This window comes from Camelus dromedarius, chromosome 3, assembly GCF_036321535.1.
Source record: "Camelus dromedarius isolate mCamDro1 chromosome 3, mCamDro1.pat, whole genome shotgun sequence".
Classification (NCBI taxonomy): domain Eukaryota; kingdom Metazoa; phylum Chordata; class Mammalia; order Artiodactyla; family Camelidae; genus Camelus; species Camelus dromedarius.
The window spans coordinates 105226442-105251797 of NC_087438.1; the positions used below are offsets into that span (position 1 = coordinate 105226442).

Genomic DNA, 25356 nt, shown 5'->3' on the forward strand with positions numbered 1-25356 from the left:
TTCAGATTTCTGGAGAGTTCCTGTATACAGTGAACCCAATGTTGTGGTCTTGGAGCTGGCACCACTGGTCCAGGTCTGTCCTCCAGAGCCCCAGGGAACAAGTCTACTTCACCTTCCCTTTCCCCTACCCCCATGAGCCCTTCTGCTCTTGGAGACAGTTGTCATAGGCAGGACTTACAGCCCCCTCCCTAGTCTGTGGTTGTTCCTCTGAATTCTGGGCTGTTAGTTCATCCCTCTGCAGGGCACCTGCTGTGTGCTCAGTATGTGCTGGGCACTGGGCAGCTGTGGCAGATATTAAGTCAGGCTTCATCTCTACCCTCACTGTTCACACTTTAATGGAGAAGGACAGTGAACAAACTGTCTGCTCTGGAGGGTATAACAGGGTGACTTCACCTGTCCAGGAGAGCAGGACAGGCCTCCTGGAGGAAGTGGCCTCTAAACCAACTCTCAAAGGATAAGAGGGCACTACCTGGGGAGCAGAGGAAATTTTAATAACAATAGTCAATTTGGTATGTGTCAGGAACTGTTCTAAGCAGTCCATATAACACCTCACTGGACCCTCATGACAACTCTGTAAGGTGTAGGTATTATTATTATCCCCATTATTCTGATGAAGAGACAGAGAGTGAAGTAACTTGCCCAGGGTCACACAGCTAATAGTATGCAGTAGTTGGAAAACAAGCCATGCAACGGAAACACCACAAGTGAAGAGTACTAGGGTGGGGCCTCAGATATTGAGAATAGGTAAGAAATAGTAAAAAATGATAATTTTTTTAAAACTCCATTGAACAGAATAAAGATAAATACATGCTATGTTCCTCAGGCCTCAGGCCAAGAGCCCATCCTATGAATGGTCACCAGTAGGGAATGGTCATGATGGGCTCACTGCTGGTTCCAGCAAGCTTTGCGGGTAGGGAACCTCTGTTAGAAGGCGGCAGCCAGAAGGAATTATGATGCAGCAAATATAAGTTTAGGCCCTAGAGTTAGCGTCTAGGTTTGAGTCTTGGTTCTGCTAGCTGTGTGCCTTTAGACAAATGACTGTGCCTCTCTGAGCCTCACTTGGTTCAGGTGTAAAACAGAGGGTAAAGAACAGTAACTACCTCACTAAGCCATTATGAAAATTAAATGAGGTAATCCATGCACAATGCTTAGGATCACTTAAGAGCTCAAAAATACTACCTGCTTTTGTATCAGGTATTCCAGGCCACTTCTTTTGGTAAGGAGATGGTAGGGACTACCACAAACGGAAACAGCTGCCATCTTGTGTGTGAGGGGTGAGCATGTGTGTGTCACAGTTTTCCACTTCCTCCTGGAACCATTTCCTTTGTCAGCTAAACAGGGAGGAATCTGCAGACAAAGGAACAATTCTGGGAGAGCCCAGTCCCATGGCCAAAAGTTATTTCCTCGGAAGTCAATGGCTTACCCCACCCACTCCTGTGTGGAAATGTCTTGATGAGAGAGAGCTGCAGCTTCCCTAGCCATCCAAGGCTGAGAAACAAGGTGCCTGGAACAAAAGCTCTGCTGGCGGATGACAGGACCTGGGCAGGACCTGCTCAAAAGGCCACTAAGATGCAGGGCTTCCCTGAGCTTGGCACCCTGGCCTGACTCCCAGGAAGTGAGTCACCCTGAAACATCCCCACAACCTGCTTCCCTACTGACCTGCTTCCTCCCTGACCTCTTGCCTCTCTGTCTTCCTGAAACAAGAGTACAGCAGAGAATTCTGCTACAGAGAAACATGTCCATCCCCAGTAAGAATCCCCACAGTTTACAAACCCTTTCCCAGCCATTCTCCATTTCCCCTCCCACAAACCTGCACATGAGGGTCCTAAATCCCTTCTTACAGACAGAAATGATGTTCAGAGAGGCTAAATGACTTGCCCTAGATTCCACACTAGGAAGTAGAAAGAGTTAGACTCCAAACCAGATCCTCTCCTACCAAATCTTCCACTCTTCTTTACCACCTCCCTTCCTTGGGATTCTGTGTTTCTGTTCCAGGGAGTCAAACTTATACGATTCTCTTCAGCATAAAGGATATTCAGTTTCCTGCATAAGCTGTAATTAACACACACAAAAGCCTTTCAAGGTGACCTTGCCCCCACTGCCTCCCTCACACAGGAGCTATATTTAACTCCTGGAAAGCAGTCAGCACAAGGCACTGGTTTTGCAGCTGGGTTTCTTTGCTGCTCCATTTTTATTCTTTTCCAGCCCACAGGAACCGTGGTCTTCCCTGTGCGCTCTGGGACAACAGGAAGTGTTTGTTTTAGTGATCAACAGTGCTAGACCAAATCGTACGGTCCCCTCCAACGTCCTGTCCACTGTTTGGCCTTCACTTGGACTCAGAGAGAAGTGCTTGTATATTCAGAGAAGGAAGTGAAGCATCCCAATGGCCCCAGATGGGTAGACTGCAACAACTTGGAATAGACTGTGGGCATGGGAAGGAGACATTTCTGTACCCAAGGAGTGAAAGAGCAGTTCTACACACCTCACCTGCATTGCTGGGGACCTTTCCGCGGAGTTAACCCAGGGCTTAACACAGATGGAAGCAGCATCCTGAAGGAGCACTGGGAGCAGTATTCTTCCCATTCTGCAATGTTCAGTTCCCACGCCTGTAAGAATAAAATTACAAACTTCACTAAGCTAAATTATGTAAATAATACACATAAATCTCTTAAAGCAGGATATGACATGTAATAGTAAAGGAAGAGTAATGTAAATAGCTAACATTTATTGAGTAATTACCGTGTGCCAGATACTGTTTTAGGCACATTCTCATGTGTTAGGGCCCATTCCCACTGGTGAGGCAGATATGCTCACAGGTCACCAGTGATGTACATAAGACACTGGGCAGTTACATAAGTGTCCCAAAGATGCACAGCTAGAAAATGGAGAACAAGACATGAACTCAAGTAGTTTAGGCTGCTTATATAAGTTGGTTATTATTTATTTCCCAATTTATATGTTAGGATTAAAATTCACCAACTACAAAATGCACATCACTAAACCAGTTGGCAGCCATAGTCATATGAGGGATACAAGTTTTGACGTGGCTAAGCTTCCCAAACCCTATTGGGAAGCTTAGCCACATAAGAAATTGGGCTTCTGCTCTCTTTTGTTCCCTGGGGCTTTCTGTTATCTTTTTTTTCTTCTTTTCAAGCATCTTCTTACCATCTTGCAGCACTATAAGGACAGGCTTGGTTTTAAAATCACATTAACTAGCTATTAGACCTTATAACTCTTAAGTTTGCTTCAAGCATTCACTCATTCCACAAATACTTAAAGCAGTTACTCAGTTAGGCAGTAGCAAAAGCTGGCACTATTCCTGCCCTCAGGGAATTAAGGCTCAAATTGGGGAAACCACAGGGAATTGGTTCTAGGACCCTCACAGATACCAAAATTGCAGGTGCTCAAGCCTCTCACAGTCAGCATTTGTACGCCAAGGGCTCTGCAGCTACCAGTTTTGCATCCATGGATCCAGGGGGCCAGTGAAAAGTCTAACATTTCATTATGATAAGCACCACAGGGACAGTGATGCTATGACAGTATAAAATAGAGGGAACGTATGTGGTCGAGAAGACAGGGAAGGTTTCCCTGAGGAAGTCAAGAACGAGTTGAGAGCTGAAGGGGGGCATTACTGGTTGGCAGGAGACGGGAATTCTGACAGGCAGAGGGAACAGTATATAGCCTGGGTTAACTGGTTAAGGAATGGAATATGAAAGCAGCTTGGAGGGAGGTATGTCTGGAAGGGCCTGTGGGATTGAAGGCCACAGAAAAGGTTCCTCTTTCTTTCCCTCCCCCTACCTAAGCACTGAGGCCGCATCTGCTAGGTGTACTGCTTTTCTTTCCACTGCTATAATGCCACACCTCATTAATGTGATAGCTTGTTAAAACACAGTATGCTGAAAATCATGTCTAAAACCATGATCAAAAAATTTTTAAGTAATGTACTGGTTCTTTAGCCAGGTCAGGAGTCTTTATGAGATGGAAATGGGTTATTTTGCTGTTTGGAAATGAGAAAGGAAATTTAAGTAAACCAAAAGGAAAACTGCAGACCCTTCATAAACCACATTCTGACAATTCTTCATGTTTTCCATTTTTGAATCATGCTGGTTGCATTTTCTCTGACTTTGATAACAAAGAGGGATGAGTTATCTTTGTTCTAAAGAGGCTTGTCAAGTGGTGAGGTGGGGAAAAGAGAAATTGGTTTCCTCCTTCAGCTTTGCATTTAATGAAATTGCAACTTGCAAGCTGTTTCCAAGCATTTTTGTAAAGTCCAAAGACTAAAAGGTGCCCAGGAATGAGATCACAAGTCAAAGTGCCCACGGACTGACTTGGTAGGGGCCCAGACAGGGTTTATTATTCCTACGGTTTCCTGAAGATGAATTATTCACTTCTCTTTTGCCATGGAAATTAGACTTATTACCTTTGAGATCGCTCAGTAAATCTGACCTCCCCTGCACTAGAACCCACACTGGCTGTGATGAAAACCTTTTGCTTAAAGGTTTCACTCAGGTTGCACCAGGGGTACAGACCAGGGATACGGTCCTGGGAGCAAGTGGCAGTGCTTTTTGCCTGGGGCTTAAATATCTGCTCTCTACCATCTCATGTTGATTTCAGTTAGGTGAGGAGGGTGGAGGAGCAGAAAGAAAACTGATCTTAGTCTTAGATAAGTATTCACCAGGAACAATAAGCACAGAGTGGTCTAATCTTAGATATATATTTTAAGTAGGTTGCTAATTTTATTTGGCAAACTTTTTTGCATCCCAGAGAACAACTATCACCCCTCTTGGGTTTCTGTGCCTGTCTGGTCCACTTGGTGAAAGACTGAAGACTTATAAACAACGATCAGACCATTTCTTCCTGGTTTTCCCTCACTGGACTTCACTGTACCTCCCTAAGGCTCAACTAAACCAAAAAAAAAAAAAAAAAAAAAAAAAGATCAATGAAATGTGTTCATTGTTCTAAATAAATTCTAGAAATTCTAGATGTAAAAGAGAGCCCTGTCCTGATGCCCGCCGAGAGCAGATATTACCTGGACCAGAAGTGAAGGTGGGAGAAGTTGGTGAAGGGGATAAGATCTTTCCTGACTCGGGGTGGCAGGGACAGGATTCTGGGTTGCATTAGTGCCTTTCCAACTCAAAGATACTGCCCCCTCACCCATCATGGAGGGGGTCCTTGGGAAGGGAGCACTCTGAGGAAAGGGGCTCCACTGCCTCCAACTGCCATAACCACCCAAGCTCAGTGTCAGACCCAGGGCCATGAACAGTCCATGCAGCAGGACTGGCAGAGTCCCTCAACATCCTCTTGCCCCAGTTACCCTCTCCCTTGTGCCCAGCACTGCACCTGAATCTGCTGGGAAGTCCAGTGAAGAGAATACTGCCAAGTACACTGAGCACTATATGCATCTCTTCATTTCATCTCCACAGTGACCGTGCTCAGCAGCTACTGCTTTACCCCTCCTTAGCAGATGAAGAACTGGATGCTCAGGGAAGTCAAGATACTCCCCACTGTGGAAAATGGCAGAGCTGGGAGCGGGGCCCAGACTGGGTACGCCCCGCCTGTGCTCTCAGCCAGTCTTCTATGACTCATCTAATAATCAAGCTTTGTGTAAATTTAACACTGGCTTCAATTAGTTGTATGACCATAGCTAAGTCAAATAACCTCTTAGACCTTCATTTCTGACATCTTTAAAATCAGAGGGTAGACAAGGTCAATCACTACTGTGTTTACTGAATAAATTCTCATTGGGCATCTACTATGAGACACAGATTGAAACAGGTCCTCACAGAGCTTATTTAAAAAAAAACTATAGCAAATCTGTTGCTAAATACTATCTGATCAATACTAGTTCTGGGGAATATTAGGAAATAGCAACAATAATAATATGGTCTCCTTGATGACTGCTGGCTCCAGGCAGAGCACCAAACAAAGTGCTTTGCAAGCATGACCTTACCTAGTTCTCCCAGCCTAGGAGGTTGGGATCCTATTATTCTCACTTGACAGATGAGAAAACCAAGGCCAGAGCTCTCTAATGTGCCCATCTTTGTACAGCTCAGAAGTGGCAGCGCAAGCATTCCAATTCGCATGGGTCTCGCCCCAAAGCTCTTAATCACTGTGCTCTTCTAAACAAGATTCCACTTTCCAGCTAGTTACAACCTGCTGTAGGGGCTCTCAGTCCCACCCTGACTCTCAGTTATTTCAGAAGGGGATATCTAATGATAATTTTTTAATGTGTGAGGGAGGTCTCACATTTTTTATGTTCACAGACATGCCTCTAGTATGTCTTCTGGTGGAGTATTTTTCAGAGGTTGAACCTTGGAATCACTGGAGTACTTGCTAAAATGCAGATTCCTGGGTCCCAGTACAAGGCCTACTGAATCAGATTCTCCAGAAAGGAGGTCCAGGAATCTGCTTTTCCAGCAAACCCCCTGGGAGAGGGTATGACCATTTGTCGTAAGCATTATACCATTATATGCATATGATTTCTCCCCAAATTAAATTATTTGATGGGTTAAATCCCTGTGGTTTGAATTCTCTGGAGTTAAAGACGAAGGAGCCATCAAAGACACACGTATATTCATCACACCTGAAAGTGAGATTTTGGGCAGAGTCTTGGATTGTCTTTGAAGAGCTAAGGGCTGGCTGAGAGCTTTCCTGCAACCATGGTGTGTAAGTTTCTCCCTGGGATAGCATCCTGCAGTTAAGTCAGCTATATGTTTTGAGTCACTTGTTTTTCTTTTCTGTAATCTTCACAGTTAGGGCTGTAATGTTCAACAGGCCCAGTGGAGAAAGACCCACCGAGCAGGATTCCAGCCCTACAATAAGGGGGTTCGCCTCTTCCCTGCCCCAGTCTGGCCTCCCTTGCTCTGAGCCCAAGTCCTCTGATGGAGGACTCAGGTACAGGGGTGCAACCTTTGAAGTCAGACGGCTTGGCCTCACCACTTACTGGCTGGGTGACCTCACTTCTCTGAGCTTCCGTCCCTCGTAGCACACAGACAGCAATACTCGTGCAGTTTGTGAGGACTAAATGAGATGATGTGCGTTAACTGCCCCGCACAATGGTAACTGCTCAGGTCAAGGAAGGGTTCTTGCCCCTTAATGCTGCAAGCTGAACTTTCCCCCAGGGTTCATGCTTTAGACCACCTGCTGCCTGCCAGTTGCTTCCAGGCTGCAGAAACAAAGCTACCAGGACTAGGCAGCTCCTCACTTCCCATGTGCTTCTCTCAGACTCACTCAGCTCCCTCCTTTGCCTGTTTGGACTTTTATGATTACAACTCAGTTGAAAGGAAAACACTTAGAAATCAAGGTCCCATGTTAGGAATCCCATCAAGGACCAGGAAAAACAAAAACAGAAAAAGTGTTATGAAGAAAGCTTGGGTACTAAAACTCATGTTTTTAAATGCAGAGAACTCACTCAGAACCTTATTTTTCTTACTGTAGAAGCAGGGGAGTTTTTAGAAGCCAGAATGTTGCCACACAGGGCACTAGCTGATAGCAGCAAGAAGAAATTCTTGGAACCTCACAGTATAAAGAAAGAGAGACAGAAAGGAAGGCGGACAGGGAGATAGGGTGGGACAGACAGATTGACTGACTTAAATACAAACAGCTGAGCAATCTGAGGTCATTTATTGAAGGACAGCAATTCTCAGAAAGGTATGTCTGGGATGGAGATGCCTTCGGGGTCCCCAGGATGCTTTCAGGTGGTCCACAAGGTCAAATCTACTTTTATACAGTACTAAGACCTTATATGCACTCTTCACTCTCATTCCCTTATGGGCGTACAGAGGAGTTTTCCAGAGGTTATGTGACATGTGATGATGTGGTAGCTCTGAAGGTTAATGGGATGTGTGCCTGAGTATTCTTGCGTTTTAAGTTTTTCTCAGTTTTAAGCGCTAAAAAAGTCAATTAGCTAGCTATAACCCACATAAAACAAAAGTTCTTGGGGGTCCTCAATAAAAGTGTAAAAGAGTCCTGAGGCCAGAAAGTTTCAGAACCACTGGTAGAGAGGTAAACAGCCACTGCACCCTGAAGCCTTGACACTCCTGCATAGCACAGCCGCGTCATGGATGCTCAAACATGAACCATGGCTGTAGGCCACAAGAAAGCTCTCACGGTTACCCTGTGGGGCCTTCCTTGTAGCACTTACCACGGCCTCCCTGGTGAGTAATTATGAGTGTGGGGTGTGTATGTGTGTGTGAGCACGCATGTGTGTGTACGCACATGTGCATGTGAGAGAGAGAGAGGGTGACAGTGGTACAGTACCTTACTCATTTTCTAATTCACCCAAGTGGCCAGCCTGGCACATAGTTAGAGTAAATCAGGACACATTTTGGAATTGAGTTAACTGACTTTTGGTGTGTCTGCTGGTGCCAGAGAGGTTTGTGATTCCATTCGAAAAGATTTCTTTCAAAACAGCTAAAACTTGGCTAAAATGACTGTAAACAATTCCCTGCTTCAAAGAGAGAGCTGTACCCCTCTAGAGCCCTCACCCAATGTCATTGCAGGGGCTCTGGCCCTGGGAGCAGCAGGGCCTCCAGGCCCCTTCCACTTAGGCTCTGGGGTGAGGCCTGGAGTTTGACAACACAGTGGCTCCAGGAATCACGCAAACTTGAGATCAGCCCAGCACCTCCTCTTTCAAGTTGGGCGACCGTCCCACAGCTTCCCTCAGCCTCAGAGTCACCTCCTGGAAAATACATATCCCAGTAGGACCTACTCACATACGTGCTATGGGGATGAAATGAGACATGGCGTGGGAAGCCCCTACCTCAGGACCCTGAGGTGAGAGAGCCCATGAGGCAGTAGCTGTCAGTATGGGCCTTGAGCTCATTTCCAACACAGGGCCTTGAGCTCATTTCCAACACATATGAGGAGATGCACAGAGTCTGCAACATCACAGTTTTCCAACAAGTGCCACTCTCTGTACATAAGATTTCTATTCTTAGAAAGTTCTCTTGTGCTCATCTCTCCATCCCTCTTTCATCCAACACACACAGCACACCCACTCTGAGCAGGCCCCAGACTAGACACTAAGGAAGTGGAGATTCATGGTACAGTCCACAATTCCCAGAGCCTCACGCCTGCTGAGGGACACTCAGATCTCACAGCACAGGTCAGCATGGCAGGTACCATAGTGACAGTACTCAGAGCTGACTGGGGGTGAGATTTACTCTGTTCAAGGCAAGGCAGTTTTCACACGTGTCATAATTAATCCTCACAGTGACCCTCTGAGGTAGCTGCTGTTATTTCTCCCTTTTACAGAGGGGCAAACTGAGTCATGGGTTAAGTAACTTGCCAAAGGTCCCACAGCTAATGATGGAGCCTGAATGTGAACCCAAGAAATCTGGCTCCAGGATTGATTCTCTTATGCAAGATGTTATAGCCCCTCTTATACATCCAGACCCTGTAGCTGCAGGTCAGAGCCTCACCGTTTCCTCAGCAGGGCCCTGGTAGGGGGAAGCACATGGAGCTGAGAGTCAAGAGACTGGAGGAAGTCTTGGCTCTTCTGCTTCTCTGTGTAACTTCAAGCTAGTTATCTTCTCTGAGCCTTAGTTTCTTCATCTAAAAAATGGGTGTGATCATCAGACCAATCTCAAAATTTGGTAGGATCCTATCAAATACTGCAAAGTGATCTTGTGCCACGGTTTAAAGTATAGAGTGAGGGAATCAGATTCAGTTGAGGCTCTGCTGGCTGTGTGGCCCTGTGGAAGTTATTTAACCTCTCTGAGCCTTAGCTGCATCCTCCATATAATGGAGATAATAAAATACATGAGATGAGATTTAAATTAGACAATAAATGGGAAAAAGCTTAGCAAAGTTCACAATAATTGTTCAACACACGTTAGCTCTTATTATTATGCAAAGTTGCAAAGGAGGACAATATTACTACTGTAATGGAGCCGGTCTTCGACTCTAAGGCAAACCAAGTCCCAGGATACTGCTTTGGGACAGGGAGACATTGATGACATCATGGTCTTGGCACACTCCAGTCTTTTTAAAGAACTCTGTGCTCTAGGATCTTGCAACTCCGTGTGGTCTCAGACCCACAGCATCAGTTTCAGCTGGGAGCTTGTCAGCAATACAGAATCTCAGGTCCCGCACCAGACCTCCTGAGTCAGAATCTGCATTTTGACAAGATCTCCTGGTAATTCCTATATACATTCAAGTTTGAGAAACATTAGTGAGCGTGGAAAGAAAGAATGGCAACAAGAGTTTGGGACCCAGGGTGGGAAGGGTTAACGTTGAGTTTGGCTCCCACCAAGCCACCGGAAACAGAAGGTTCCAGAGATTGAAGTGTATGGATTGACTGGACAGGAAGGCTTCCTTCCTGCCCTGTGTCCTGGACAGCCGGGGCTCCTGCCTGGGCCTGCACTGACCTTCAAGCTGCAGTGAGGAAGGACCTCTGGGCCTGCAAAGCAAAGGGCAGGCTGGGACAAAGAGAGGGCTAAGTGCCTCCACTCAGGATATCTGGAAGGTTCAGTCCTCAGGTTAAGACCAGATGAAGTCTGAGGCAGAGTGGGGAGGCCGGAAAAACGTCACAGTTAACTGAGCAGGGCTGTCCCAGGGGAGGCTGGTGGCCAGCACTGGGACAGCTGTGTGAGGGCCTCTGAGGTCTCCCTGTTGCCCTGGGCCCTGCCCTGTGGCCCCTGCTTCCCTGGGTCCTGGAGTAGGGGTGGGGCCTCGATCCTGGACACAGAGCTGTGACCATGCTCCATGGGCCTTCCTCCTCAGTGCTGGAGCAGCTGCTCCCTGAGCTCACAGGGCTGCTCAGTCTCCTGGACCACGAGTACCTCAGTGACACCACCCTGGAGAAGAAGATGGCCGTGGCCTCCATCCTGCAGAGCCTGCAGCCCCTCCCAGGTCAGCCATCTGCACTCTGCCTCAAGAACCCTCCCAGGGCCGGCTAGCAGGAGGAAGCCTAAGCCTCACAGCACGGCATGCAACTCTTCATGGTCTAGCCAGCATGCCCACCCGCTTCAGCCCTTCTGCACCACCGCCCTGGCTGCGCTCTTCGTCCTCGTCCATCCCCAGCCCTCTACAAACTCACATGCACAACTCACATGCCACATACACTCACCTACACACCACATACCACCCTCACACACTCAAGATGTCCTCCCATACATAACACACGACACACCCCACATGCTCTCTCACATGCAGCACGCTCACATACGCATCACACACACACAACAAACACTCGAGCACACTCTGACATGTGCATACACATCACTCACTCTTACACTCGGACACACATACACACACATTCCCTCATCTCTAAGAGTTGTATACGTGCCCCCATCTCTACTCTTGCCCCTCCCTCTACTTCCCACAGCCTCTGTGCCTCACTGTATGCTCAGCAGCAAGGCCTCCTCATCTGCCCCAGGCTTTTCTCTAACCCCAAGTCAGCCACAAGATGATATGTGTAAATCAAGAGCTCTGGAAACTCTAATGAGCTGTAGTGTGTCCCACAGAGCTGGCGGGATCTGAGTGATGTAGTGGGAAGTCACCACTGGGTGACACGGAGCCTCCCTTCTCAGCAGCAAAACGGGTCAATGTCATTGGCCACCTTCACAGGGCTTTTGGAGGACGAAAGGGGCAGTAGTTTACCAACTGTCTCCCAGCTGTCCCCAAAGCATCCCTTCCACTCTGTTCTCTGTACTGGGCTCTGAGCATCCTTTCACTTGGAAAAAGAGATCCTCAGTAACAATTAAAAAGGAAAACAAAGTTTGAAAGCAGGGGAATAATTTAGAACGTGCACATGCTTTACCAACTAAGTGCTGTGTCCTGTGTGGGACAGCAGTCCGAGTGGGGGGGGGGGGATCTGGCCCTCCTCAGCATCAGCAGCAGCCCCAGGCGCCCTCTCCTCACTGCTGGGGTGCTCCCCTCCGTCCTCACAGCCAAAGAAGTCTCCTACCTGTACGTGAACACGGCGGACCTCCACTCAGGACCCAGCTTCGTGGAGTCCCTCTTTGAAGAATTTGGTAAGCAACCCTGTCCCAACCCCAGGTGGAAGTCACCCTTTCCCCCATGTGCATGTGAGCTGCCCCAGTCCCTGGAAGGAGCCCCAGATTGAGCAGGAAAATACCTGCATCTGGTCCTGGCTCTAACATTACAACATTGAGTCACTTTGGCCAAGTCCCTTTGTCTCTCTGGGCCCTGCCAGATCTGAAAATCTAGTCAAAATCTGTACGGTTATGGAAAGTCATCCCTGAGACTTGAGGAATGGTACCGATGAAAATGCAGGCCAAAGAAGGCTAGCACATAGGGCATTGTCTCGCCTGCTGCTCGCATCCATCATGGCGGCTGCCTGGTCCCTGGGTTGAGCTGTCCCACCGCTCAGCAGATAATGGAGCTGTAACAGACTAGCAGAGGCACCATGGGTGTGGGAGCAGGTGAGCCAGGCTGCGTGCAGGGTGTGCGCGAGCTCTGCTGTATCCTGAGGGGAAATTGCACTGTCCAACACAGGGCACAGGGAGAAAGTTACGGGTCAGGTGAAACGATTTATGGACTGACAGATTTAGGGAAGACACTGTGCCTTCATTAACATAACACTTGAAAATTTCCAAAGCACCATACCAAATATTAACCCATTTGATCATCTCAATGGCACTGGGAGCTAGACAAGGCAGGGATTATTGTGACCACTTTACAGATGAGAGGGATGAAGTCACTTGCTCAAGGTTACTAATGGAGGAGGCAATGTAGCCCCTGACCCCAAATTCAGTCCTCCTCTCCCTCTGCCATGCTCATCCTCCACTTTCTCTGCCTCAATGGCCTGACCCTCTGTAGACTGTGATTTGAGCGACCTTCGAGACATGCCAGAGGATGAGGGGGAGCCCTGCAAAGGAGCCAGCCCTGAGCCAGCCAAGAGTCCATCTCTGAGACAAGTGAGTTCCTACACTCTTGGGCCCTCTGTTCCTCTGGAGTGGGGAGAGAAGCTCCCCTCCAATGCGGCTGTGCAGGACCTGTTCTCTCTACTATGTGATGGTTAAGGGCAGAAACAGCATTGTGAGAATGTTTCAATGACTCATGACATGCTCACTGTGCCCATGCCAAGCAGGGATAATGTGATAAACTGACCTGTCCCTTCTGGCCCAAGGACATCCCCACCCCAACCTCTGATCACAGTTGTACAGGTGGAGTGATGGGGAAAGCTCTGGATCACAAGTTGGGTGGCCTCTGCCCTCCTCCCTCCTGCTGTGTGGCCTGGGGCAGATCACTTCCCTCCTCTGAGCCTAACATTTTCACCTACAAAAATGAAGGTTAGGATCATATCTAAGGTTCCTAGCCTTGGGGCCATGGAATTAGGACAAAGGGCTCAAATCACATCAAGCATTGTCTGTCAACTGCATAATTCACTATTATCATCACCATAAATGGTACCAATTGTTGACCACTTACTGTGTCCTTTCACACTGAGAGACTGCATCCTGCTTTCTAGGAGTTCCTGCCTCCCTCTCCCCCAGCCTCCTCCCCATCACTCTGCCTGCTCTCCTGGCTTTCTGGGTCTCACACACTTCCTTTGTCCCCCATCAGGCAGCTGACCTGCCTCCACCGCTCCCCAACAGACCTCCACCTGAGGACTACTATGAGGAGGCCCTTCCCCTGGGACCGGGCAAGTCCCCAGAGTACATCAGCTCCCACAGTAAGTTCTGGTCCCTGGGGGTCAGTGGTGAGGAGAAGGAGGCTCCTCTCCTGAAGTTCCTGTGTGTCCTGCTAGGGCTAGAGCGCCAAGCCTGGCACCATCCAGCCATGCTGATCTCCTAAGGAGCTGCCTGAGCACCCGGCCTCTCCAGTGACAGCCTGGGTGGGCCAGTGGGCATGACCTGGGGGTCAGGGGCTTGGGTTCTAGTCTCAGTTCTGTGTGGCCTTGGACAATCCCTTTCCCTTCTCTGAGCCTCAGTTCCCCTACCTTTAAAATCAGGAAGGGGAGCTAGACACACACATATAAATGCACTAGGATAGAGATTCACAGACGACTACTACTGACTTGAGCACAGGGACTTAACATCACATACAAGAAATTCTAGTATAGTTTTTAGATGACCCAGCATGTACGGTGCAACTTGTATAATACGTTTGTGTGCTGCTGTCCTGTCATGCAGCAGCACAGTGGCATATTCTCCAACCACCAAAACATACGTAAGATAGGTCTGTCTGTGCTGATCAGAAATGAATCCCAAGATACATACTGGAAAAAAAAAATCAAACAATACTGCATACAACAAAATGATTCCATTTGTCTTTAAATAGGGTACCCACACGCACATGCAGTTAACAATTTTTCTAGGATAAGAAACTCTTAACATTATTTTCCTGTAAGGAAATGAATAGAAATCTGGGTGGAGGGAACACATTTTCCCATTCATAGTCTTTTGTACTGATTGTGCTTCTCACCATGCTGCAGTAAAATACACACAACATAAAACTGGCCGCTCCAACCATTTTAAAGTGTCCAGTCAGTGGCATTTAGTGCACTCAGTGTTGTGCAGCCATCACCATCATCTAGTTCCCAAACATTTTCAGCACTCCAGAAGGAAACCCCATAACCAATAAGCAGTCACTCCCTGTTCCCCTCTCAACCAGTCTGCTCTCTGTTTTTATGGATGTGCCTAATCTGGATATTTCACATCAACAGAATTAAATGATATGTATAGCCTTTTATGTCTGAGTGTTTGACTTAGCATAATGTTTTCAAGGTTCATCCATGTCACTGCACATATCAGTACTTCCTTCCTTTTCATGGACAAACAGCATTCCATAGTATGGATATACCACAAGTTGTTTATCCATTCGTCAGTTGATGGACATTTTGGTTGTTTCCGCCTTTGGGCTATCATGATATATTATTTTTATGATTAATAAACTAGTTCAAACAAAACTAGTGAAATGTTGGGTTTGGAACAGGGGATCAGCAGCCCTCTTTAGCCCAGATAGTCTTGGGGTCTGTGTCACTGCCAGCAGCTGATATGTGACGTGGGTAACTTAATTTATCCACTTGAGGACAGGGAAGAACCAGGGGACAAGTGCTGCTGGGCCCTGAATCCCAAGTCAAGGCCCTCAGCTGGGTGAGGCTCCTACCCCACCTCCCAGGAGCAGCAGGGATCCTGGGGCGGAAGGGAAGGGAGTGTCTCAGGAAAGGCCAAGGACCACGTCCAGGGAGAGGGTGCCAAGCCCGTCAGGAAGTATCCTTCCTCTCACACAGCGTCCAGCCTGCCAGGTGTCCAAGCACTCCCCCAATGCTCCCTCCCTCTCCCCCTTCGCATCTCTTCCTCCCCCACCCCCACCTCTTGCTTTAGCACCCTCAGTCCACATCACAGAGATGTCACCAGCATCTGAGACCTCAGAGTGAGTGCCTGCTGGGAAAGGCAGCTCTGAACCTAGCCTGGGAGATAGAACTGGGTGTCCTAGTGCTGGGAATTTGAGTGCTGCCGTCCTCAGGAAACAGATGGACGGCAGGGGCAGTGAGCCCAGAGCAGTGCTTTGAGGAACAATGTGATGTGAGAGCGAGTTGGACTGGGTGAAGGAAGGTTTCCTGGAGGAGGGGACACGCACTTATCTCCTGAGCTGGCAACCTCAGCTCTGATCCAGGCTCTATCACTAGCAAAGTGTGTGGCCTCAGTTTCTTCAACTGTAAAGTGAGTCTGGTACCTAGCTCCCTACCTTGTGGGAATCAAAGAGATAATTATAATAATATCTGGCATTTGTCTGGCACATTCTGTGTGCCAGACACTGTGCTGAGAGTCCAGATGCATTATATCCCTGATCCAAGGTGAGAACTGTTCATGTCGCTTTGTAGGTGAAGATTCTGAAATGCAGGGAAACTGTTTTCTTTCCCAGGTTACTCAGTAAATGATGGAAATAGATGTGAATTCCAATCTGATCAACCCCAAAGCACATGCCCTTAATCCAATGAACTTCAAAGTGTGCTCCAGAGACCATCTATATCAAAATAATCTTAATTGTTTTTAAAAAAAATCTGATTCCTTGGAGTTCAGTACATCTGCTATTTTTACATATGTTCAGAACTGTCCTATTAAACAGTTTTTTTTCTCAGTGCAGACTCCTCAGCCCAGCCCATACCAGTGAATCAAATCTTTGTAGATACAGTCCAGGGTTCTCCATTTTAAAAAGCCCCCTCCCCCGTAACTGTGATGCAGAATACAACGTGGGATACGTCCACTCCTGTACTGCACTGACTCCCGTGAACGGGAAAGCACAAAAATTCAGCATCGGCAGCTGTTGTACTCACTATTGTATTATCATTATCTCCCCTACTCCAGTTCCGCCTTTGCAGGCGCAAAGGTTTAGAAGGAGATGAGGGGGTGACTGTATTAAGAAGCAGAAGGGCTGAGGTGGAAGATGAGGCAAAGGCAGAGCAGAAAGGGGGTCTGACCCCAGCTACTGGGACACCACTCCCTGCAGTGGGGGGACCAGAGCTGTGACCAAGACACACACCAATGCTCTGGGGTCAGAGAAAAGGGGCTGACCACTCTCTGCCTGGGAAGGTCAGAGGAAAGATCTTTGAGCTGTGTCCTGAAGGGTGAGTAGGAGCTCTCTAGCAGATGCTAAGAGGGCACAGGGAATAGCATGAACACAGGCCTGGAGGTGTGACAGTTCCTGGTGACAAGAGCACAGAGGGCAAGGGGAACTACAGCACACGAGATGCAGAGAGGAGGCCCCGCACCCTGGCCAAGAGCTGCTGAGAGCTCCACTCTCTCTTCCCTGAGGAAGGCATGGTGCCCAGGATCTTCCCAGCCCTGGCACCTGGAGTCTGCCTGTGTTTCTCCAAGTACTGTTCTTTTTCCAACCCTACAGACAGCTGCAGCCCAGCCCACTCAATCGTGGATGGCTACTACGAAGATGCAGACAGCAGCTACCCCACAACAAAGATGAACGGGGAGCTGAAGAACTCCTGTAAGTACCAGTCAGGCGTTCAGTCTGATTCTGTCCTCACGAAGAGCAGACCTCAACCTGACCTTGGCATGCTGGTGCCCACCACCCTCTCACCCTTCTGGGGTCACCATGGGGGCCCCAAAGCCCTTGTTTTCAGTGACCCTGGGGCTCAGTGGGAAGACTGCTGGCATAGGAGTCAGAAGCCCCAAACCAAGCCCTTGCCCTGATTCTTAGTGACTGACCTTAGGCTACTGGTTTATTCTCTCTGAACATCCAATTTCCTTCTGTATAAAATGGGGACTTGCTGGGTGCCACGAAAATGACCTGAGACAATGGATGCAAAGATGACGGGGAATGACAATAGCTGATATTTAATGAGCCCTCACTGAGTGCCAGACACTCAGCTAAACATTCTGCATTCACTGCTCCTCGTAATAGCCCAGTGAGGTAGGTATTATTATTATGACCATTTTACTGATGAGGGAACTGAAGCTCTGAGAGGTGAAGTCACCAAGATCACAAAGCAAGTGGTACATCTGTAAGACAGTGCCCATACGGGGGCTTATTTATTACCAAGATCGCATCTCACAACCACCACTTCATGGTCTCAGGGGCCCCAGAGCAGGGACACCTGCAGAGGGGTAAGAAGGTGCCCCCAGGGCAACGGCACAGGGACGGGTTGTTTCCGTGGCTCCTTCAGACAATGACTCTGACGCCATGAGCAGCTCCTACGAGTCCTACGACGAGGAGGAAGAGGAAGGGAAAGGGCCGCAGCCCACACACCAGTGGCCCTCGGAGGAGGCCTCCATGCACCTGGTGAGGGACTGCAGGATATGTGCCTTCCTGCTGCGGAAAAAGCGCTTCGGGCAGTGGGCCAAGCAGCTGACCGTCATTAAGGAGGACCAGCTCCTGGTGAGTGGCCGCAGACATTCGCCTCTCGGCTTCACGTGGACTTGCATGTGCGTGCATGTGTCTGTGTGAGTGCAGGTGTGTCTGCCTCGGTTCCTCTGGGCTTGCTTTGTGCACAGAGGCTCAAAGCCCGGTACCTTTGAGATCAGGGCACTCCCACTCGAACAGAATTAAAAAACAAAGCAAAACAAAACAAAACTTGAAGACCTGATAAACACTTTGTTTTTCCAGAGATGAATTTTTTATCCCTTTAAAACCATGTTTATCATTTTTCATTATATAAGCAAATTGTTCCTTCAAAACTAGAAGAAAACAAAATGAAAAATTATTTTTTAAAAACTCACCTATAATCCCATTGACCTTAACCACTGTTAAGTTTTAAAGCATGTATTTCCATCCTCGTTTCCACATATCTGTCTTTTCTAAAACTTAGCCCATGCAACATTTGTTATTGTATTTTTTGCTTTTTTTCAATTTAACTCACCATCTCTCATCACTATCATTTTATAAAAGAAAATGTACCTTTAATTCCAAAATAGGATGGACATAATTTCAGGAAAAAAAATGGTATCTCTTTACCTAAAAATCTATTGACAAGCCTTTCCCAACATATATCCATTTGAAGTATGAACTTTTCTCACCCTGAAACAGTGAAAAGCTCATCTCAGGCCAGAACTAAGCCAAGAATTACGACTTACTTCTTTCCACACCTTATGCCTTCCATTTTTTTCTTAACTTATTGCACTGGATAGGACCTCCAGTACGATGTAAATAGAAGTGGTGAGAGCAGGCATCCTTGTCTCAATCCAGATATTAAAGGGAAAGTTTCAGTAATTCACCATCAAGGAAGATGTTCGCTATGGGTTTTTGGTAGGTGTTCCTTATTATCACATAAAGGAAGTTGCTATCTCATCCTAGTTTGCGAAGAGTTATGTTACAAATGAGTGCAGAATTTTATCAAATATTTTTCTGCTTCAATTGAGATACGTGGTTTTTCTCTTTTCTATTACTATAATTAACTATATGGTTAGTTTTTGAATGATAACCCACTCTTGCCCTCCTAGAATAAACCCAGCTTGGTCTTGAGGCAATATGCTTTTTGTATGTCTGGATTCTATACGCTAATATATTTTTTAGGGCTTCTACCCTATGTTATGGGAGAGATTAGCCTATAATTTCCCTTTTTTGTAATGTCATTGTCAAGTTCTGGTATCAAGGTAATGTTAAGCCTCATAATAAGAGCTGGGAAGTGAGAATCATTATTGATAAACTATTGAATTCCCAAGCCCAACCATCCACCTCTGCTGGAATTCTCTCTTCCACATTCCTGCCATGTAGCCCATTAATAGCAGGGAGCTGGCTTCCTCCCAAAACAGCCGGTTTCTTCTCCGGTTCTTTAGACTAGAATGGTCTTCCTTGTATTGTGCTAAAATCTGCCTCTTCCTAAATAGGTAGTTGTGACCCTTGGGGCCCCTCAGTAGCCCTGAGATCTGAAGATTGTCCAGAGACAGCCCCCCAGGCTTCTCTTCTCTGGTGAATAGCCACAGCCCTGTCTCCGGACAGTGCCCACAGTCGGGCTGGGTGGGGGAGGTCTCTGTGGTATAGGTTGATCTTCCCTGCCTCCTCCCTCCACTCTCCACTTCAGGAGGCCCTCCCCCTAACCCCTTCTCTTCCTGTCCAGTGTTACAAAAGCTCCAAGGACCAGCAGCCGCATCTGAGGCTAGCGCTGGATGTGTGCAACGTCATCTACGTGCCCAAGGACAGCCGGCACAAGAGGCACGAGCTGCGCTTCTCCCAGGGGGCTACCGAAGTCCTGGTGCTGGCACTGCAGAGCCGGGAGCAGGCCGAGGAGTGGCTGAAGGTACAGGGGGCCTGTGCCCTTCTCCCGCCTGCCCTCCGTCCCTTCCTTCCTTCCTCTCTTCCCCAGGCCCAGCCCTCAGTGGGATGGGCTCCTGTCCCTGAAAAACAGGGCTTGCTCAGGGGAGAGGGGGTCAGTGCCCTGCACACTGCAAGGGCTTTATGTGGAAATGGGCCTGAGACATCTCCAGGAGACAGACCTTGGGCTAGAGACCCATGTTCCTTCTTGTTATCTGGATCCCCTTTCTAAAATGCTCATTGTGAGTTTGTCCAACCTGCATGTACATCTGGAATGAGGAACTTAATACCTACAAAGGAAGCTCATTTTATCATTAGACAAGCTAATCCTTTCTCTTTTAGTAAAGGAGAAATTCTCCTTTGTCTTAGGTAAAATGTACATATCTATAACATCTACCTATGACCCAGCCTCTGCACCTTGCAGCTATAGAACAATTAGCGTTACCATGTACTGAGCACTTATTTGTGCCATGTGTTGTGCTAAGAGCTTTTTATACATGATTTCTTTCACTGCTCACAGTGGGACTAATATTGTTCCCATTTTACAGATGAGGAAACCGAGGCACAGAGAGATTCTGAGACTCACTGAAGGTCAACAACTAAGTGGGGCCAGGATTAGAAGCAAACAAGGAAACTCACTTCCAATGCCACAGGCAGGGTGGCATAGTGATGACAAGGGAGGACCTGGGTGCCACACAGGCTTAAGTTCAAGTCCCAGACCTAAGCGGCATTTACTGGCTGCGTGAGCCTCTGCAAATGACTTCACCTCCCTGTGCCTCAGCTTCTGCCTCTATAAAACGGTTCTTGCAAAGATTCTAGAGAGTACCTGACAAGGTCTTCCAGACAATAAGTGCTCAACAACTGTCAGGATTTACTTGGCAGTGATGGTGAAGCCCCTGCGCCAGGCCTTTTCTGCAGTTCTCTCCTCCTCTGATCTTCCTACTGGAACAAAGAAACCAAACCCTTCCCCTCTCCCCATCCTCCCTTCCTTCCTGTGATAACCAGCTCTCCCACTGGGATGTTTACAGTTTCTCATTACTGCCTTTGTCTCAGGAGGGGAAGGAAGAAAGAGAACCTGTCTGCTGGGGGAGGGTGGGGCAGAGGCTCTGTCCTCCAAGGGCTGAGTGGGTCAGAAGAAAAAGCCCTAGACCCAGAGTTAAGAGGCCTGCCTTGACATCCCAATCGCAGGAGGCCATTAGCCCAGAAGATAGGGCAGGCAACCACAGCTTCACCTCTCAGAGCCTCATCATCCTCATCTGTAATTTGAGGATCAGAGCCCCTGCCCCAAAAGGCTGCTGTAGGGATACAATGAGATAATCCATGCAAACCCATCTGACAGATGAGCAACAAGTGGTACGTTATTATTTCATAATCTGGATGGTTGTGCTGTGTAACCTTGGGTGAATGCCTTGGGGTCTCAGTTTCCGTATCTTTGAAATGGAGAGAATAACCCCGGCTGCCCTGTGTAGGTTGTTGGAAAGGTCACAGAAGTGAGTCCTTCACACATGTGCAGGGCATCCTGGTTAACATGGCCATTCACACCCATCACCTCACCAGTCTTCACACACCCAAGGAGGTAAACAGAGGACTGGTAACATCCCCATGTAACAGATGGGGAAACCAAGACCCAGAGCAGAGAAATGGCTTTCCCAACACCACACAACTAACTAGCAGTGGCACCAGGTCTAGAAGCCAAGCCTCTGGGCTCCCAGCTCCTTATCTTTTCAATTCAAGTGACAGGCACAGGAGAAAGCCTGTTCAGATCCTGACGTTGCCCCACATGTGTGGCAAGAGGCCACATCAACCCCAACTGTTCTGCTCGATGGCCCTGACCACACAGATCCCATTCTCGCTTCTACCTCCACACCGTTTCTGCCCATCTGATCAGATACGTGTCCTCTCCACAGGTCATCAGAGAGGTCAGCAAGCCCGTTGGGGGCGCTGAGGGGGCAGATGTGCCCAGATCCCCAGTCCTCCTGTGCAAGCTGGACCTGGACAAGGTACCTCTGTCTTCACAAGGTCCCCTCTGGGGCAGAAAGTGGGGAGTCAGCACAGACTTTGCCCCAGGGGACTTGAAGGCTGGTGGCAACGCCAGGCACTGACAGTGATATCGTATGAGCCCTGAATGCTTACACAACATTAGGCAATCAATAAATGTCTACTGAATTTCATGAATGAATGAATGCCCATGACCAAGGTGCAGTACAAGCCAGAGGAGGGAGCAACTACCCTGTCAGGACAGGAGGAGGTTGAACAGAGCCATGAAAACTAAATTGGAATGTGTCAGAGAAGGAGCGTGCCCCAGTGGGACATGAGTGAAGCAGTCATTTCACAGTCGGTCAGGCCACTGGCACATACACGCTAACACCTATGCTTCACCAGGTACTCTGGGTGATCAAAGGACTCAGCCCCAAATCCTAGGAGGAGGGTTAAGACCCACACACATGGGTCTCACACGACATGATAAAGGCTAGCATTACAGAAAATATGACTGTGTGGCAGGCACTGTTCTAAATGCTTTATATGTATTGCCTAATTTAATTTCTGTAACAACTCTTTGATGAACTACATTTTCAGAAGAGGAAGCCAAGGCAAAGAGGTTTGCCGAAGGCCACATAGTGAATAAGAAACAGAGCTAGCTAGCTGATTTACACCCAGCCAGCCTGGCTCTTGATTTGGCCACCCTGCCTTTCAATGGGAGCTACCTGAGCTCCACTAGACAAGTAGTTAGTGAGCATCTGCCGTGCATCAGGTTCTCTGCTAGGCACGGGGTACAGCCCTGACAGCAACAGGCCCAACCCCTGCCCTCCTGGGGAGGGGTTCAGACATGAATCCAGTCATCACACAGACTTAGAAATGCCAGGCTGTGTAACTGCCTGGAGGGCAAAGTACCAAGTACCCTGGGAGCATATGCCAGGGGGCTGCTCTTGTCTTAGGGTCAAGGAAGGCTTCCCCGAGGGAGCACATTTCAGATGACGGTGAAAAATGAGTAAGTGAGGGGATGGAAAAGGCATTCCAAGCAAAGGGAACAGGCCCTGGAGGAAGAGGAAGCATGGATGTAAAGAGGCCAGTGTGGCTGGCTTTGGAGAGAAGGGAAGCATGTCGGCCCTATTAAGAGTCTCCAGGAAAGCTGTAGTGAGGAGACAGGGGCTCATGCTGGCTGGTGGGGCAAGGGCAGGGGGCGGGGATGGGCACCTATGTTGAGCTTTAAAGAATGGGCAAGATTGCACTGGGGCAAAGGTTAGGCCAAGGGACAGGGGCTGCAAGGGAAGGGAGCAGCAGAAGCAAAGGTGGGGTCAGCAGAGTCATTAGGAGAGGGTCCTCCACCTGTGCTCACTTGGCCTTTGCCTTTAGTGGGGCCTGAGGAGAGCAGTGTTGACAGTGCGAGCTTGTGTGAGAGTGTGTTTATGTACACACCTGCAGGTGCATGCTGTGGTGAAGTTCAGACGCTGTGGAGAGAGGAGGAAGGCGCAAGCCTGTAGAGCTGAACCTTCCTGGGGCTGAGTGTACAGGAGTAATCAAAATGCTCACGGTGGTATTTTTGGAGAAGAGTGGGAGTGAAGACGTGGTATTGGTGGCTCTGTCTCTCCATGGACTGCTGTGATTGAAATGCCATCATCATTAAGTCAATTCCAAAGTACTTACAGTGTTCCTTTCTATTTGCCTTCTATCTTAATGAAAAACTTACCATCTGTACCCTGTCACAGAACAAACAGAACCATAACTTCTGTTTCACATTTACGGGGTGATTTTTTTTATACTTTTGACAGTTCCGTCCCATTTCTGATAGTTGCCATTTTTCCAGCCTTTGAAAATTGGGCGAAGCACACGGCCTCTATTACTTCCCCTGCCCCCCAGTACTGAGTATCCTTGAGCCTGGTCTCAGAGGTCCTCGGCAGAAAAGGTTTAGGGGCCTCAGAGCTGTAAATTCACTTTTTTAAGTGCGTGAGTGTCATTTTAATCTTGTCCTGAATCTGGCTGGCAAAGTTTAGCCTCTTAAAGTAAGAGGGCAGCATGCCACACAGGTGTCAGAAATGATGCAATCCCTTGGCCTTACAATTTCACTTGGGCCGGCTCCCTGTTGCAGGGAGCCCACACAGCAGCCCACTGAAAGGGGTGTAATTCACATGAGAAAACCAAACGTTGGGGAGATGAAAGAATTCTATCAAATTCCCACAGCTGATAGGTGGTAGTAGAGACATCATTTCTTCCAAGGTCCATCTGACTATGCTGCACTACCTCCCCATAATACCTAGCAGGCACTTAACTGACCTTGTATGAATGAATGGATGGATGGATGATTGGTCCAGAGTTGGCATAATGAGTGGAAATAATGTTGGCTGGCAATGAAGTTGTTACCATGGTTTGTATATATATGTGTCTGTGTGTCTTTACTATCCTCTCATCCAAGTTAGGATTGTTTTGGGGGGTTTTTGGAGTATTCTTTTTGTTTTGGTTTGGTTTGGGGGGGCAGGTAATTAGGTTTGTTTGTTTGTTTGTTTGTTTGTTTGTTTGTTTGTTTTTAGAGGAGGTACTGGGGATCGAACCCAGGACCTTGTGCATGCTAAGCATGTGTTCTACCACTTGAGCTATACCCCACCCAAGTTAGGATTGTAATGGACTCCTCTCTCATCACCACTCATATTTATTGGTCACCAAGTCCTGTCATGACTATTTTGAAAATGCCAAATCATCTCTTTTTCTCCATCCTCACTGACATCTTGGTTCATCCCCATGTCAAGTCTCATCTTTCCCAAGATGACATTCTAAGTGCCTCTTTTGCTTCTAGTCTTGCCTCTCTTATCCATCCCATATGATGATGCTGGAGCTAACTTCTGAACCAACTTCCAAACCAACTTCATTACATTAGTGTGCCACTTAAATACCTTCCCAGATCCCCATCACGCACCAAATACAGTCCAAACTCCTAGGACACTTATCTGAGTCTACTGTAATGAATTACCTCACTCCCTAAGCAAACTGCGAGTACTTGGAATACACAGCCATCCTAAGTTATCACTGTCCTCCTCATACCTGGTACAGTATCAGGCACATGACAGTTGCTGACAAATATTTGTTAGCTAACCCTATGCACCAGGGTCAGGGGGAGATTGAACCAACAAAGGGAGACTTTTTGAGTGCACCCACTGATGGAAGGTTGTCTGTGTCCATCCCCAGAGGCTATCCCAAGAGAAGCAGACCTCAGACTCTGACAGCCTGGGCATGGGCGACAACTGTTCCACCCTTGGCCGCGAACATGGTAGGAGCCTGTGGGGGCTCAGTCGGGAGAATGCCAGAGCTAGGAGGGTCTTGCCATGGGCACACAGTGCAGAGCAAGTCCTGAACACTCTGGAGACCTGGGTGATGTGACCTGGCCTGTCCATAACTGAAGCTGCAGGCCAGGCCCTGTGTACAGGCTGAAAGGCTGCTGGGAAGGCTAAGGATGGGTGGATCTTGAACTTCGGGCTCCCTCCCCTCCCCTAACTCATCTCCATGGCAACAGGCAAAGGGAAGAAGAGCAGCCTGGCTGAGCTGAAGGGTTCAATGAGCAGGGCTGCAGGCCGCAAGATCAACCGCATCATCAGCTTCTCCAAGAAGAAGGCGCTTGCCGATGACCTGCAGACATCCTCCACTGAAGAGGAGGTTCCGTGCTGCGGTGGGTACCAGGCATGCAGAGGA

General features: G+C 48.1%; 1 protein-coding gene across 1 annotated transcript in view; it reads left to right on the plus strand.

Moving 5' to 3' along the window:
- Positions 1–25356, plus strand: part of AFAP1L1 (actin filament associated protein 1 like 1) — a 57555-nt gene that overhangs the window by 12193 nt on the left and 20006 nt on the right. The window contains exons 2-11 of the mRNA XM_031449317.2: positions 10726–10854; positions 11895–11978; positions 12787–12884; positions 13534–13642; positions 16816–16914; positions 17594–17805; positions 19484–19663; positions 21585–21677; positions 24856–24937; positions 25181–25333. Of these exons, the coding sequence (XP_031305177.1) occupies positions 10726–10854; positions 11895–11978; positions 12787–12884; positions 13534–13642; positions 16816–16914; positions 17594–17805; positions 19484–19663; positions 21585–21677; positions 24856–24937; positions 25181–25333 (1239 nt within the window). The remainder of the gene's footprint in view (positions 1–10725; positions 10855–11894; positions 11979–12786; positions 12885–13533; positions 13643–16815; positions 16915–17593; positions 17806–19483; positions 19664–21584; positions 21678–24855; positions 24938–25180; positions 25334–25356) is intronic.